The sequence below is a fragment of the Xyrauchen texanus genome, chromosome 3 (genome assembly GCF_025860055.1).
Source record: "Xyrauchen texanus isolate HMW12.3.18 chromosome 3, RBS_HiC_50CHRs, whole genome shotgun sequence".
NCBI lineage: Eukaryota > Metazoa > Chordata > Actinopteri > Cypriniformes > Catostomidae > Xyrauchen > Xyrauchen texanus.
The window spans coordinates 17,240,524-17,258,602 of NC_068278.1; the positions used below are offsets into that span (position 1 = coordinate 17,240,524).

Consider the following 18,079-nt stretch of genomic DNA (forward strand, 5'->3'; position numbering starts at 1 on the left):
GCTAGACATGTTGAAGTAGACTTTATAGTAAATGAATCTAAGCAAAGTGACATCAGGCCCAAGGGTGGGGAGCATGAGCTTCAAAATGTTCAAGTCAAATGAGCCCATCTCCAAATCTCCAAATGATATTCTGGTCCCTATTTCGCTCCTTTTACGTTAGTCTTTGGGATTTTTTTACATGTTTTATCGTCAAACAGGCGATAATTTGATTATATTAGGGTACACTCTTAGAAAAAGGGTTCTTTGGGGTTCTATATAGAACCCTAGGTTTCTTTACTCAGCTTCAAAGAACCCTTTATGCCAAAAGGTTCTATTTACAAAAATTGGAAGAAAAAATAACCTCTTTTGCACAGGTTCATTGGGTTGACAATTGCTTAATGTGAGTATGTACAGTACTGTGCAAAAGTCTCAGGCACATAAGATGTTTCACAAAAGCATTTGTCTTAAGATGGTTATTTATATGACAATTCATATGAATTGAATGCCCGTCTAGCCATTCAGCTTGACGGGCTCACCTCATTTCGTGCTGACAGAAATGCAGCTCTGTGCGGTAAGACTCGCGGTGGTGGCTTGTGTGTTTACATCAAAACGGAATGGTGCAAGAACTATATGCTAGTCTCTAGCTACTGCTCATCGCTGGTGGAGCTTGTGAATGTTAGATGCAGACCTTTTTATTTACCACAGGAATTCACCACTGTCATAATAACCAGACATTCTCCCCAGCGCTAATACTAAGGAAGCGCTCTGTGAACTGTATGGGGCTATTAGCGAACTGCAGAACACTCACCCTGACAGACTTTTTATTGTCGCTGGAGATTTCAACCATGCAAATCTCAAGAGAGTGCTCCCTAAATTCCATCAGTATGTGGACTTTGCAACGAGAGGGGCGAACACGCTTGATCTTGTTTACACAAACATCCCAGGCGCTTACTGGGTGGAGTCCCGCCCCCACCTCGGCTACACAGACCACATCTCTGTTATGCTAATCCCAGCATACAGACCGCTTGTCAGATGCACAAAACCGCTTCAGAAGCACGTGAAAACCTGTCGAGCAGGAGCCATCTCTGCTCTTCAGGACTGTTTTGAGTGCACTGACTGGCACATGTTCAGGGAGGCTCCAACATATATCGACTCTACCAACTTGGAGGAATACACAGCATCAGTGATCAGCTATATCAGCAAGTGCATTGATGTACGTTTCTCCAAGACCATTACCACACGCTCCAACCAGACGCCTTGGATGACTGCGGAGGTGCGTGCGCTGCTGAGGACCAGAGACTCCGCCTTCAGAGCAGGTGACAAGGCGGCCCTAAGAACATCGAGGGCCAAACAGTCCTGGGTCATCAGAGAGGCAAAGCGCATACACGCCCAGAGAATCCACAGTCACTTCCAGGCCATCACCATCTACAGGACAACATCAGTTGCCTGTGACAAAGATGCCTCCCTTCCAGATGCGCTGAATGACTTCTACGCTCGGTTTGAGTCACAGAACGACACGGTGGTGAGGAAGATCACCCCTCCTGGTCTTCAGGTACTCTGTCTTACCACGGCCGATGTGAGGAAAACTCTACATAGAGTCAACCCACGGAAGGCTGGTGGACCAGACAACATTCTTGGCAGAGTGCTCAGAGGATGTGCAGACCAAGTGGCAGATGTTCTTACCGACATCTTCAACATCTCTCTAAGCAGCGCTGTTGTTCCAATGTGCTTCAAGGCAACCACCATCGTCCCCATGCCAAAGAATTCTTCAGTGTCCTGCCTCAACAACTACCGTCCCGTCGCACTCACACCCATTATCATGAAGTGCTTCGAGATGCTCGTCATGAGGCACATTAAGACCTAGCTGCCCCCCTCACTAGACCCACTGCAGTTCACGTATCGTCCCAACCGTTCAACAGACAATGCCATCCATGGGAGACGTCAGTCAGTCCGGATCGGGAATAGCATCTCCACCACCACCACACTGAGAACTGGGGCCCCCCAGGGCTGTGTGCTCAGTCCACTGCTGTTCACTCTGCTTACTCACAACTGTGCAGCAATGCACAGCTCGAACCACATCATCAAGTTCGCCGATGACACGACCGTGGTGGGTCTAATCAGCAAGAACGACGAGTCAGCATACAGAGAGGAGGTGCAGTGGCTAACGGACTGGTGTAGAGCCAACAACCTGTCCCTGAATGTCGACAAAACAAAAGAGATGGTTGTTGACTTTAGGAGACCACAGAGATCGTCAAGAACACCAAATTCCTTGATGTTCACCTGGCGGAGAACCTCACCTGGTCCCTCAACACCAACTCTATTACCAAGAAAGCCCAGCAGTGTCTCTACTTTCTTCGAAGGCTGAGGAAAGCACATCTCCCACCCCCCATCCTCACTACATTCTATAGAGGGACTATTGAGAGCATTCTGAGCAGCTGCATCACTGCCTGGTTTGGGACTTGCACCGTTTCGGACCGCAAAGCCCTGCAGACGATAGTGAAAAGATAATCGGGGTCTCTCTTCCCTCCATCAAATACATTTACACAAAACGCTGCATCTGCAAAGCAACCAGTATTGTGGACGTCCCCACACACCCCTCACACAAACTCTTCACCCTCCTGCAGTCTGGCAAGAGGTACCGAAGCATTCGGGCCCTCATGGCCAGACTGTGTAACAGCTTCTTCCCCCAAGCCATCAGACTCCTCAATACTCAGAGACTGGACTGACACACATACACACATACACACCTGTACACCATCCAACTTATGCACATGTCCAGAGTTGCACTTTAATTAATTGTCATTTTATACCTGGCTGCTACCTCAATAACTGCTATGTCCATAGAACACTATTACATAGTATGTTATGTTTACATTTGGCATTTTTATAAAGTGTCATCTTTTTGCACTACTCGATTACAAATGTGTACTGTCTGCACTGCCTCTTACTGTGCCTATTGTCCTGTTCCTTTTAGTAATATATTGTACTGTCCTGTACTTTTTGGACAAAGTGTTAAAGTTAAAAAACAGTATTCATCTTTAATGGATATAATGAACATGGGCTTGGGATAACTTAAGTAAACCTTTGTTTGTCAACAACATTTGCCACTGCATCCACAGATGCAAGTTAAGACTTTACTGTGCAAAGCAGAAGCCATACATCAACACTGTCCAGAAGCGCTGCCAACTTCTCTGGGCTCGGTCTCATCTTAGATGGAAAGTAGAACAGTGGAACTGTGTTTTTTGGTCTGAAGGGTCAACATTTTCAAAACGTTTTTTGAAAAACAAAGCCATCGTGTTATCTGTGCCAAAGATGTAAAGGACCATCCAAGCTGTTATTAGCATCAGGTCCAAAAGCCAGTGTCTGTATGGGTCAGGGATATGTCAGTGCCCATGGCATGGGTAACATGCACATCTGTAAGAACACCATAAGAATCCTTTATTTTGGTCACACATTATACACACAGGTTAATATATATATATATATATATATACACACAGTGAAATGTATTAGTTTTTCACATATCCCAGCTGGGGTCAGAGTGCAGGGTCAGCCATGATACAGCATCCCCTGGAGCAGCTAGGGTTAAGGGCATTGCTCCAGGGCCCAACAGTGTCATCTGGTGCTGGGGCTTGAACCCCCACCTTCTGGTCAGTAACACTGAGCCTCAACCACTGAGCCACCACTGGGACATCCCTTCATTTTCCAGCAGAAAACCACATACTGCCCAGATTTCAAGTGCATGGCTGTGTAAGCAGAGAGTGTGGGTGATAGATTGGCCGGTCTGCAGTCCTGACCATCTCCAATTGAGAATGTGTGGCACAATATGAAGCACACAATACGACAACGAAGATCTCGTACAATTATGCATCTAAAGACCTACATAATGGAAGAATGGGGGAAAATTCCATTTTCTAAATTTAAGAAGCTTGTGTCTTCAGTGCCCAAATGCTTAATAAGTGTTATTAGAAGAAATGGTGATGTTTCACAGTGGTAAACACTCGACTGTCCCACTTTTTTGGAGCGTGTTGCAATCATCTGATTTGAAATTACTGTACATTTACAAAAAAACTATTCGATTCACAAGGGAAAACATCATATAATGTGTAGTTGTAGTGCTTTCAATATAGAAAAGGGTGAATATAAGTTACAAATCATCCCTTTTTGTTTTTATTAGTATTTTCCATACTGTCCCAACTTTTTCGGAATTGAGGTTGTATTTATTACAGAACTGTCTCTCACAGTTCCTACTTTTACTGTAAGGGCGGCTTAGTATTAAATATCCCAATTACAGACATGTATATACAATTGCAAAAGCGCCACAAAATCTAGAACAAGTACAAAATGTGTCATCCACGCAGCTGCCAAACCAGACGTGTTTCTAATGTTTCTAAAGACAGCAGTTTTTCATGAGCTCTTTTTGGCGTGGACGTAGCCACCGTTTCATTAAATTGAGAGTTTGTTTTGTTGTTGCATTTATTTAAAAATACATCTATATGTATTTTTCTCTTTTTGGCTTGGCTTGAAAAAGCACCTTCAAATGTAGCTGCATCACCATTAGCCTACATTTATTTGATCATTTGCATTATTTATTTATATTAGAAACCACACTGATTTGTGTAATGCACAGCACTTCATGCAGCATTTGTAGGCTTGAAATGCACAATGATATTGAACACTTTATGTATTGAAATGAATGATATTCAATGCTGCTAAAAGTCTTCTCTTTTAGGGACTTTCTGCCTCGTGGCTCTGGTATTGTCACTCGGCGCCCCCTAGTGCTGCAGCTCATCCACTGCCCTACTGGTAAAAATGTTGCTTCTTTCTGCACACTATTGTGTTTGCCAATAAAAGTGATTGTTTTAGATGCATTTTTTCCAGTACAAAATGTAACTGAATTGTTGGTAAAATGTCTATTTGTCTATAAATGTCTATAAAAATCCCAATTGCTTGTTTTCAGAGTATGCAGAATTTTTGCATTGCAAGGGGAAGAAGTTTACAGATTTTGATGAAGTTCGTCAGGAGATTGAGGCAGAAACAGATCGCCTCACAGGCCAAAACAAAGGCATTTCACCGGTGCCTATCAACCTGCGTGTCTGTTCGCCACATGGTACCTACACACTTATATAGAGACAGTTATTTAAACATAATAAGACTTACATAATATTTTACAGAGTTTTTTTTTTATCATGGGGGTCTACCAATGAAAAACATTAAACATTCATACAATATTAACTTCAACCAATAACTTCAAAGCTAATGTTGAGAAGCTAAAGTTTAGGTAAATGTTTCATTGTCTCTCTCTCGCATTCAAAGGTTTCCAGTAAAATTAAAGTGTAATGTACTAATATATGATTCTGTATATCAATATTGATTATTGTAGTAGTATAGTACACTGTTAAGTATACTGTACAATTCAGTAATGTAGTATTAAACCTCGGTAACAACGGGCCCCCTTTCCATCCCTATATCCACCAAGACCCCTGTTCTATTATGTTACATATAGGTTGTAACAGTGTCACGTTGTGTCTTCTTCACCAGTCCTGAATCTCACCCTTGTGGACTTGCCTGGCATGACCAAAGTGCCCGTAGGTGACCAGCCAGCTGATATAGAGTTACAGATCAAGGAAATGCTAATGCAGTTTGTGACTAAGGATAACTGCCTGCTGCTGGCTGTGTCTCCTGCCAATTCTGACCTGGCCAACTCAGATGCCCTCAAGATTGCCAAAGAGGTGGACCCTCAGGGTGTGTTGGTTGTTTTTCTTTATATATTGCAAAAAATAGCTGCACTTAATTAATTCGTAGTAGCCTTATTTACTGAAGACTAGTCATACAGTTAAACAAACATTAAGCTTATTATTCATCATTCTGCTTCACATAATGAAGAGTTGTGAATCAATTTATAGGACAATGAAAGTGTGAACATTAAAGGCTGATAAAAGATGCTCATATAAAAGGCTATTGCTATTATAATAAGATACTTGTATATCATTATTGCTTTATCATCTTAGAGGAATAGTTCACCCAAAATTTTAATTCTCTCATCATTTACTCAAGCCATCCCATATGTGACTTTTTTCTTCTGCAGAACACAAACAAAGATTTTTAGAAGAATATTTCAGCTCTGTAGGTCCAAATAATTCAAGTGAATGGTGAATGAAGCTCCAAAAAGCTCATAAAGGCAGCAAAAAAAAGTTATCCATAAGACTCCAGTGTTTTAATCCATGTCTTCTGAAGTGATCCAATCGCTTTTGGGTGAGATCAGACCAAAATGTAACTCCTTTTTCACTGGGCATCTTGCCATTGCAGTCTCTAAGCACAATAATAATTTCAAGCTTGATTACATTTCTTAGTGCTTGATGCATGCGCAGACTGCAGATATCAAGATTTATAGTGAAAAAGCATTTATATATTAATTTGTTCTATCCCAAAACAGATTGGATCACTTCAGAAGACATGGATTAAACCACTGGAGTCAAATTGATTACTTTGATGCTACCTTTATATGCTATGGTCACCATTCACTTGCATTGCATGGACCTACAGAGCTGAGATATTCTTTAAAAAAATCTTTGTTTGTGTTCAGCAGATCAAAGAAAGTCATACACATTTTATTTTTGGATGAATTATGACTTCATTGCAATATCAAAATAACAAAATATGACCAAAAAAATAACCTGGCCATCAGTGGACCCTCAGGGAATATTTTTATCCAGTAGTCACTAAAATTATGTTGGTGAATTTTGTCAAATCCTTCTGCATAATATAAATGGCAACAGACAATATTCTGCATGAATTTTAAATCAGATATAACTCATAATTGAAGAGATACATCTGTTCATCTGTTTATGCATCAATGTTTATTTGTTTTTGAACAGGTCTGCGAACTATTGGTGTGATCACTAAGCTGGATCTAATGGATGAAGGAACTGATGCACGTGATATCCTAGAAAACAAGCTTCTTCCTTTACGTAGAGGTAAATTCAGACTACAAAGATCTTGGCTTGATCTTGTATAAATCATTAGACACCCACATGTCTATAAATCCATTTGTGCCATTGATACATTGATACTTGCATGTCATTGCACTTACACTAGAAGATGGTGAAGGAACACATCTCTGGTCTCTTTAAAAGATCTCTCAAAGGAGCTAAACAAATCTTGTATAAGAAAGCAGAGAGGTATGTCATATTTTTATAATGTCTGTAAAGGAACTCAGACCTAGAATCACTTCAAATGACTTCAAATGAGGAGTCCAAAAATGGCTATTATGCCTGCAACATGCTTCTAGATGAAATCTTTTATGGAGTACATTTGTGCATTTGAAGCCTTTGAAGCACTTTTAATGAATTGGTGTACTTGTGTATTTTAGTGACTGGTATTCTTGTTTGCATTTGCAAATGGCCTTTTCCCCCTCTTTTGTTCACTGAAAGTGATTTCTTGTCATTTATCAGATGCTTTTTTAGCCAAGTATACATCGTCCGCTTGGATCAACATTGAGACATAGTACCTTTGAAGGAAACAACAGTGACATGGCTCTCTCAGTAACTCACATTTTAAAGAATATTTTGGCAAGACAAGACAAGTTATCAGGAATGTCCATTAGATGAATATAATTTAGCAATTACGAAAGGGGTTAAAAGTGCAGAGTGTAATATCTGTGACCAAACATAAAAATTAGAGTTGGGAATACTACAATATCTGTCATACATATACAATACTACTACAATATCTGTCATACATAGCTTTGGTGGAAATAGTAGTTGTATTTTCAAACAGTTTTTCCAAACACTCCCCCTGTCTTTTATAATTGTTTTGTGAAACAGGTCACTTCCTAAACTTACGTCATTGGTTGAGCCAGAAGTTGACATGTCGGACTGCTTAAAAAACAGGGCAATGCTTTGATAGCACCAAAGAGCCACTGTCCTAAAACACTTAGGTGAAGTCAGCTTACTTATGGTTGTCTCAGCACATTAAACTGTGATAGGAGAATTTTCTTTAACATAATTTTAAGAAACATATCCAAAATTACAACACAGTGATGAGTCTGTAAAGCCAATATGACTAAAGTGTAAACTTAAAGGGATAGTTCACCCCAAAATGTACTTTCTCTCATCATTTAATCACCCTTATGCCATCCTAGATGTGTATGAATTTATTTCTTCTGCTGAACACAAAAGAAGATTTTTAGAAGAATATTTCAGCTCTGTTGGTCCATACAATGCAAGTGAATGAACTTTGTAGAACTTTATAGTTCCAAAAGCATATCAAATAAAAATAAATTAATCCATACAACTCAAATGTTTAAATCCATATCTTCAGAAGTGATATGATGATGGTAAGAAACAGAGAAACAGATCAATATTAAAACATTTTTTTCTATAAATTCTCCTCCCTACCCAGTAGGTGGCGATATGCACAAAGAATTTGAATCACCAAAAACAAAAGAATAAGTGAAGATGTGAATGTGAAAGTAGAGATTTATAGTAAAAAACATTTTCATTTTTGGGAACTATCCCTTTAAAATATGTGTTTACAAAAGCAGCCTTGAGTGTATCATAAGGTGCTTTCACCTGTTTGTAGGCTGTATGGATTTATTGTTATCTTTTGTCCATTTTGATAAAAATATCTCCTTGCTGCAAAATGTGTGACTGACATTTCACAATTGCTTTTGTCAAGAATAACATTGTTATACATGCACAGATATAAACGAAAATTCTGTTTCAGCAGATATGAATGTCAGAAATATGATGAGAATCAGACAGGACTGTTTAGACTTGGGTCAGATGTCCAGATATCGGATATGTATGTATCTAATTTAGAAACACATTTGGGAGTGGCTTATATGGGATCCGAAAAAATCCAATCTCATGTGTTTTTTCTGTTTACACGTGTTCCTTAATATCCAATCTGTGCCGTGAGTGAGTACAAAATCAGATTTTTATGACCGTGTAAATTTAGCCAAAATTCACATTTGTCATGTATTTCAGATATAAACAGATTTTTTTTTGTATTTTTTTTAGCTTATTTTGTTTTGTTTTTTGTTTGACAATATGGATGAAGAGAACAATCCACAGTTAACACACATTCAACTTCATCTGGTAATAATAATACTACTAATAATAATATCATTAAATTATACTAATACTACTACTTCGTTTGGCTGCTTCCGTTAGGGGTTGCCACAGAGAAATTATTATTTTATGAAATAATAATGTTCTGGATTATATAAGGCATATTTTAGACATATATAAATGTAACAGGTAAAGTGGACAGGGAGGAGGCGGGAACAGTCAATGTAACTTTAGTGACAGCAATTCACCTTAAAACAACTTAAAACAAAGACGCACACACATACAGCGTCCGTGTGTGTGTCTCTCTCTCTCCCGAACTGGCGTCCCCGGCTCCCCTTTATCTCACTCTCCCACTGATCAGTTGACTCAGCACCGGCCGTGCACCCTCATGGCCTGGCCACACACTCCTCTTCGTCACAGTAAGCTATAAATGCAATAGAGTTACATTTAAAAATGGGCATTGCAACCTAAAAATAATTAGAACAGGATGATTTAATTTTAAATGGGCATTTGGTTTTTACACACTTCCGGTTTCAGCCCCACCCACATCCGGATACATCTGGATATAGATACTTTTGCCATAGTATTAGGTGCAGGCACAGATACAGATAATGGCTTTGCTGCACACCCCTATTTGGCAGTATGTTTGTCTCAGTCACCATTCACTTTCATTGAATGGAAAAAAAGACGGTAATGAAGTTAATGGTGACTGAGTCTAGCTTCAACTACTTGCATGGTTCTTTGATTTAGCTTCGGACATTCTGGATGAATGTAACTGCATCAGACTCACAGTAGGTGATTCTTTTCTGTAGGCTACATTGGGGTTGTGAACCGCAGTCAGAAGGACATTGATGGCAAGAAGGACATCACTGCTGCAATGACAGCAGAGAGGAAGTTCTTTCTCACCCACCCAGGCTATCGACACTTGGCTGATCGCATGGGGACTCCCTACCTGCAGAAAGTGCTTAATCAGGTAGGATGCCATTTGGAGTTTCTTTAAGCTGTGTATGTACATTTGTTTTCTAATATGTTTTCAGTCCTTTATTCATTCCACTTCCATTTTGATTCAGCAGAATTTAGCCTCACACATTAAGTTGGGACTACATTCTAGAGGTCGACCGATAGTGGATTTTGCTGATAATGATAACTAAAGTGTTGGAAAAGGCTGATAACAGATTTATCGACAGATAATTTTTTTATTTGATTTGAATAATTTTATACTGAATAATATAATGGGCACAGACATAGGGGCTACAAGAGTGCAACATGAAAAAAATTACAGATTCAAATTATTGTTGATTTGGTGCATAATGTGGGACTTTTAACTGTAAACAAGCCCAAAACACACAAGGGACACTTATTTTGAAATGACACTAGACATGGCTCTGCTAAAATGTTCTATATTTATGTATTTACTAAATTAACAAAATAACCTATACAGTATATTCACCAGATGAAGAGTTTGTAAATATATTTCTTGAGGTTTAATGAGGAATAATGTCAGTTATTATTCACTAGATATGAAGTTGGAGACACAATGTATGTGCTGATAGGGCATGCTTTCATATTGTTGCATTTTTTTAGCATGCCCTCACTTCAATTTAGATTACTTGATTATCTAATCAAAATAGCACTGGCCACAGAGAAACACAAAGGAATAATAATACAAACTTTTGCCAACTATCGGCATACATTTTGGCAGTTAACCAGTAGTTCAAATAAGCAACTATTAACCAATGTTCGTGAAGATCTACCACTCTCTACTCAGAATGTCTAATTTTAATTATTAGTTATCCCTACAATAAACTAAGTCATGTTTTTATTATTGAAACTCTCTGAGACATTTTTGATGGCATCCAAAAGGGAATTATCATTCTCGTCCAAGAAAAAAGCAAAAGAAGACGATTGACTTCACACCGCCATAGCAGAGATGCTAGATAAGCAACTTATAGAGCACCATAAAGATCAGCATGGCTTCAATCGTGAGTGAAGAGATTTTGACCATTTCCAACCGACTCGATCTGCTTGAAAGAGATGTTAAATCTTTTGATGACAGATTTGATTATGTCCAAACTACCGTGTGAGATATTAAAAAAATATATCGCAAGCAAGTCCCTTCTGGATGAACTTCAGGAGAAGTTGTTTCTTTATGAAGACAAATCTAGACAAAACAAATGAAGGCTGGTGGGCTTACGTGAAGGAGCTGAAGTTTGCAATTACATCTCTGCAGACCCAACTCCTGATGTGGATTACGGCTTTGTGGGGTAAGATGATTGAAATTAAACGTGCACACTGCCTGTGCGCGGATGACATTGCCTCTAGAAATAGGCTGAACACTCTGATATTTAAGCTCCTCTGTTACAATGACAGGCAAACAATTCTGAAGGGATCACGAGGCTTGGTACTACTTCGGTTTGAGGGGGGTAATTTGTGTGTTTTTTCCCGATTTCAGTAAAGGCACGTCTCAGAAAAGGAAGCGTCTACAACAAATTAGTATTGAGTCATTTCTGTTATATCCAGCATCGAACAAAGTAAGGAATGGTCAAGAGTAGTTGCGTTTCAAGACCCCGGGAGACCTTGAGAGGTTCGTCTCCACTCTGAAAGTTAGCCCACAGATGGACGTTGCCTTGCCAACAGAGAAGGCGAATGACTAAAACTTGACACTTTGAACTAAGTGAACTTCAGACTTCGAAGTATGGATGTAAGTTTTATAATAGTGCTATTTGACATTTGGATGTGAGGAGTTTGAGTATGTGTGCTACCTTGGTGTTCGAGTGCATGGCTCTGAGTAAATAGTTTTTCCAGGCAGATAAGAGTGTATTTTCTTTGTGGTCCCATTTTTGGTTTTAAGTTTTTCTGTAATTCCAGGGTTTGTCACATCATGCCACATCATTACCAGGGGTGTTTGTTATGTGCATGTTTACGACCATTATTGGAAAACCCTTGCTCCTCTATAAATTGTAATTGAATCGCCGAATTACCATGATGATTGACTTTAATGTGTTATCGTGGAATGTTAATGGTTTGAACTCTCCCATTAAAAGGATGAAATGTTTGGATTATCTACATCATAAATGAGCTGATGTAGCCCTCCTACAAGAATCTCATTTTAGGGCATCAGATGTCACCTGTTGTCAGAATAAACACTTTAAACTCATAGCCTTCTCATCTCCTACTATTGCTTCCAGGGGAGTAATTATACTCCAGAATAGAAAATTTGCCTTTTTAATTGATATGGTTGGTTTACTTATTGTGATAACTCTCAGGTCAGTTCAGGGGAAAATGAGGAAGTGGGAAACAGCTTACACACTTGAGGGTGATTTATTCTCTGGTGCTTTTCAGCGTTAAGTCAAACAAAATTCAGTAGCTCCAAAACACAAATGAAAACATTCTTTGCCACTGCAGTCCATGCCCTTGTAAGACTCAAGTCTCTCTCTCCCCCAACTGCCACTCTGGTCGCTCTTTATGGCGTGGTCCGAACAGAGGGTGAAAGCATGCCCCAACAGATAGTACCAGAGGGGGAGGACCACCCATTTGATTGCCAAACACTCCTTCCCTATCGTGCTGTACTTAGATTCCCTCAATGAGAGTTTGTGACTAATATACAGCATGGTGTGCTCCTCCCCCTCCACCATCTGGGACAGTACTGCTCCCTACCCCCTGCATCCATCTACAAGATAAAAGGGAGAGTGCAATAACGGTCCACTGCAAAGTGTATATTTCATCTTCGTAAATACCTGCTGACATGGCTCTGTCCACTGAATCGGATCTGGTGCCCCCTTTTTAGTAAGGTCGCTCAACGGGCTGGTGACAGTCAAATAGTTAGGCACAAACCTGTGAGAATAGCCAGCCAGCCCCAGGAACTGTCACACCTCCTTTTTGGTCTTAGGACTCAGGCAGGCTACAATCGCTTCAGTTTTATCAATTTGCGGCCCGTGACCCAAGTGGAAGCCCAGATACCCTAATTCCACTCTTCCAATTGCGCACTTCTTTTGGTTTGCCATGAGTCTCGCCCATCTCAACGACCTCAGGAAAGCCCTCAGATGCTGCAGGTGTGGCATAAGCAGCGTGTGGTCTGAGGATTCACTCCATGAGCCATTGAAACGTAGCTGGGGCCCCAAATAAACCGAACAGATGGGTCACGAATTAGTGTAATCTGAACGGTGTGGAAAATGCCATTTTTTCACAGGACATGGGAGTTAAGGGGATCTGCCAATATCCCTTTGTCAAATTCAGTGTTGAATAAAAGTGAGCCGTGCCTAACTGATCAAGCAGTTCATCAATCCAAGGCATCGGATACGCATCAAATTTAGACCCCGCATTGACTTTTCTATAATCCAAGCAGAACCAGACCGAGTCGTTGCTCTTAGGTACCAAAACCACATGACTGGCCAAGTCACTGTGGGATTCTTCTATTACCCCCATATCCAGCATAGCAAACAATTTTTTTTGTGCTGGGGTAATTGGTAGGGACGACTACGTACTACTACCCCTATTATACAGCCTGCTTTGATGTTCTTGAGCCTGGAGCAAATTCTCTTGTGTTAATTGCCCCAATGTGTGGAGTTTTGCTCTCAGCTCAAAAATATATAAAATTTCGTTTTTGCTGTTTGAAGGTCCCTCCTCCCAAGTTTCCCAGAGGACGTTGAGCACGCCGCGCAACAATTCAAATGGTGAGAATCCCGTGGAGGCTTGTGTGACCTCTTGAACTGCAAATAATAGGGGCTCAAGCCACTTGTTCCAATTTCAAGCATCTCCATGCACAAACTTGTGAATCATATTCTTTAGGGTCTGATTAAATCATTTGACCAAGCGTGCATTTGGGGGTGGTAAATGCTGTTCCAAATCGATTAAATCCCAAATAATTAGTACAGTTTGCGTAGGGTACTTGACATAAACGTAGTCCCCGATCAATGAGGATTTCTTTCGGAATCCCCACTCAGGAGATGATTCTGAAGAGTGTCTCCGCAACACTTTATGCTGAAATGTTGCGCAGAGGCACTGCTTTTGGATATCATATTGTGTAGTCCACTAGAACCAACGCAAAGCGATGTCCGCGTGCCATCCGTTCTAATGGCCTGGCGAGGTCCATATGAATTCTTACAAAGGGGGCCTTGGTCAATGGAAGGGAGCACAATGGCACTCTTGGGGTGGACGCGGATTCACCAGCTAACGTTCATGGCATGCCGCTCATCACCTGCATACATCCCCTCAAATGCCTGGCCAATAGAAACGGGCCATTAGACGGTTTAGTGTCTTTTCCTGCCCTAACCCGCCATTGGATTATAATGAGCTGTCTGGAATAACATTTCCCGACGGCTCCATGGTATTACCAATTGGAGTGTATCCTCATTTGTCTGAGTGTCCTGCTTCAATCGATACAACAAATCCATGATAATTTAAAAATACAGATATGCAAGTGCAGTGTCTGGCTGGAGGCATTGAACATCAGTCATTTTCAGTTTGTCAAAGGCATGCCTAAGGGTCTCCTCTCGTGTCTGTTTCGGAGGGAAATCCCCTGCAGGGAATCCTCTAAGGGCTGGGTAAGCCGAAACCTCCCCCTCCCTTACATCCTTCTGAAGTGGAGTTTCTGTAGACGGCCGTGGCACTGCCTCCCCAGCCAGCAAATCACACACCATACACCTATATGCTTTGATGCAGGATCCGTCCACACATATTCCCCTTAATAAAGTAGTAAATACCAGCCAATTCATACGCAAGATTAGCAGATGTGAGAGGCAGAGACTAACCACAGCTTTGTCATTATGCTTTTGTCCCTGAAATTGAATGATGACCTTCACTAAAGGGTAATTTTGAATATCCCAGAGAGAGAGAGAGAGAGAGAGAGAGAAAGAGGGCTTTCTGTCCCCTGATACACTGCCAAGTGGTACTCAGCCAGCGACGCCGGGTGGTTGCACTGGACACATTCCACCATACCTTTTGGCAGTTGATAGATGAATTGCTCCAGCACCACCAGAATGATCACTGCCACAGTGTCAGGTCCTGCTGCCTGCAGCCACTCCCTGATATTCAGCTGTATTTTTTGGCAGTTCAGTTGCAATCACTAAGCACATGGTTGGATATTGACTTTGGTTGCATGATGGGAAATAGAAGCTTCAAGTGTGTTATCAAACCACTTACACGATTTATTGTTCACAGGTATATCAGAATCAGAATCAGAACGAGCTTTTTTGCCAAATATGCTTACACATACAAGGAATGTTTCTTGGTGACAGAAGCTTCCAGTGCACAAACAATACAACAACAAGACAGATATAATAGTAAATAATAGAATGAAAATAAAAAGCGAATAGAAATAGAATTACAGTATATATAAAAATATGCAATAAGACAAAAAAAAAAAGATATAGTATGTACAAATACAAATGCAAGGTAATGCAATACAGAAGAGGTAATATATGTTAAATAATATAATTGACTAGGCTGTGTATTGCACATAATTATAGTATAGTTTTTATCTGTTCATGAGATGGATACCCTGAGGGAAAAAACTCTTCTTGTGCCTGACAGTTCTGGTGCTCAGTGCTCTGTAGCGTCGGCCAGAAGGCAACAGTTAAATGTTGTGGGCTGGGTGAGTGAGGTCCAGAGAGATTTTACCAGCCTTTTTCCTTAATATGAAAATGTACAGTTCTTGACGGTAGGGCAAGGGGCAACCAATAATCCGCTCAGCAGTCCGAACTGTCTTTGTAGTCTTCTGATTTCGTAGCTGCCCCAAACCAGACAGATATTGATGCGCAGATGACAGACACAATGACTGCTGAGTAGAACTGTATCAGCAGCACCTGTGGCAGGTTGAACTTCCTAAGGAAGTACAACCTCTGCTGGGCCGTTTTTTTCATGCTTACGGAGTACCTTGGGAGTCTAATTTGGACTCTTACCCATTGATGGACTGTTTGAAAAGATCATGGACATGAGGAGCAATTTCCTTAATCTACAATGTGTTACTTGACCATGTCTCCCACACACTTCCCATACCTACTGTGTGGGAAAAATAACTGAGTCCTTATAAACCTTATTGGGACTGGAAATGGGAAGGTATTTCTTTCATGTCTAAAAACCCGGCGCATCAACTCTACATTACAAAATCATCCATACAGCCTACGCTACTCTGTGTGTTTTGTATAAAATGCAGCGTGTACCCAGTCCCTTTTGTGTAATTTGTAATTCTAATATAGTTGGGACATATCATCACATGTTTTATTATTGCATCAGTACTTTCTGGGACAAGGTTTTTCAGGTTGTGTCAGAGTTATGTAAAAGGGATATTTTAAAACATCCTAGCCTTTGTTTGTTGAATGATGATTATGATCTCTATTAGCCAACATAGAATACTCCACGATGCATTAATGGCAGCAAAAAAGGTTATCTTTAAAATATGCCATCAACCTAATTATCCTGCAAGTAAAATGTGGCTCATAATACTTAAAAATAGTGCATTGTTAGCGTGTTCAACAATGAGGATTAACAAAGCCAAGTCAAGAACAATTAAGGCTTGGATAGACTTACATACATAAATATATACAGTATAAACACACTAAATACTGTTAAATATATATACTGTTGTATATATATATATATATATATATATATAAAACAGTTAGTTCCGGTCCTCAAATCTTACTGGACGAGAGACGTTCCATTAGCACTGATGATCTGACACCATCAGCACTCCGACGCTTCACTGTGTGTATCACTCTGCTTGTGTTCATGCCGCTCTAAACTAAAGTGTAAGAGCAGTGCATATGTGTTAAGAGTTACTGTATAAGTGCAATATGGCCCTACATAAGCACTGTTATGTTTTGGCCCCAACCAAAACGAACACAATCGAAGTGATACAAACAGTGAAGCATCGGAGTGCTGATGGTGTGAGACCTCTTGTCCAATCAGATTCGAGGACCTGATGGAGGGAACGAGACGTTGTGTCAGAGAAGCGACACTAGGGGTCTCTCTTGAGCGCCAATATTCACCTCTGAACTATGAAAAAAGGCCAATGAGAGTTGGCAACCAGTATTTGCATGTCCCGCCCCTGGACATACGGGTATTTAAGCGGCGCAAATACGGGAGTTCATTCAGGATTTTTCTGAGGAGCCGGAAATGGTCCGGCCACAACAGTGGCTCGGCTCAGCGACGTGGCAGGGGAGACACAACGTCTCGTTCCCTCCATCAGGGAACGGGGGTTACATACGTAACCTAGACGTTCCCCTTCTGTCGCTCTCTCCACGTTGTGTCAGAGAAGCGACACTAGGGGTCCACTTATAAAAGCGCCACGCGCTGAGCCGTGTATGTGAACTGCTGATACAGGAGCGAGCAGGTATTCTTACGTGCAGGACGACCAACTGTATTAGGCTGCACGTACCCTTCCCCAATGCCCCATTTAAGCCATCAGGATTCCTTATTGTTACCCTGGAGGGGGGAACAAGGTGCTGGCCGCCAACCTGGGAACGGGCCAAGCCTGGCCGGGCCTCTTTTCTCTCTATGTTTCTCGCATAGAGCAACTTAGGCCGGGGCCCTTACACGCATTGAGGGAAGGGGGTCTTAGCCCTTATTCAGGGCGGAGAAGACCCTGCGGAGGCCACGCCTACCCGAGAGGGGAGGCAAGTTTAAGTGGCAAAACCATCAGAGGCCTGACTTAGGGCCTATGTGGAAAAGTCGGTGCGGTGGTGGATCCAGCCTATAGAGGGGGGAACATACAGCACGGCAACCGAGGCAGCACGGGAGTCCACTCGCCGCAGTGGCTTGGGTCGGCGAGTTCCTCCACTGAACTGCAACCCACGAGGGCTAGGGAGGAATCAACCAGTGTCCCAAACCTGAGATCTCCTGGGAATGAAGGTGCACTGTTTCCCCTGGTTAGGGGGAAGGGCGCTAGATGCAAGCGATTCACCCGGTCAGATCGTGGGCGTGCCACCGAGTTCTACGGGCTCGGTACCTGAGAGAACACGGGACGATACTGACTCAACTCGGAGATTGTAGAATCTCGCGAAAGTGTTCGGTGTTGCCCAGCCCGC

At 41.3% G+C, this 18,079-nt stretch overlaps 1 protein-coding gene across 3 annotated transcripts in view; it reads left to right on the forward strand.

The window, feature by feature from the left end:
- Positions 1–18,079, forward strand: part of dnm1b (dynamin 1b) — a 74,745-nt gene that overhangs the window by 10,662 nt on the left and 46,004 nt on the right. For all 3 annotated transcript variants that reach the window (XM_052106125.1, XM_052106120.1, XM_052106133.1), the window contains exons 2-6: positions 4,712–4,785; positions 4,940–5,089; positions 5,521–5,724; positions 6,858–6,956; positions 9,866–10,026. In XM_052106125.1, the coding sequence (XP_051962085.1) occupies positions 4,712–4,785; positions 4,940–5,089; positions 5,521–5,724; positions 6,858–6,956; positions 9,866–10,026 (688 nt within the window). The remainder of the gene's footprint in view (positions 1–4,711; positions 4,786–4,939; positions 5,090–5,520; positions 5,725–6,857; positions 6,957–9,865; positions 10,027–18,079) is intronic.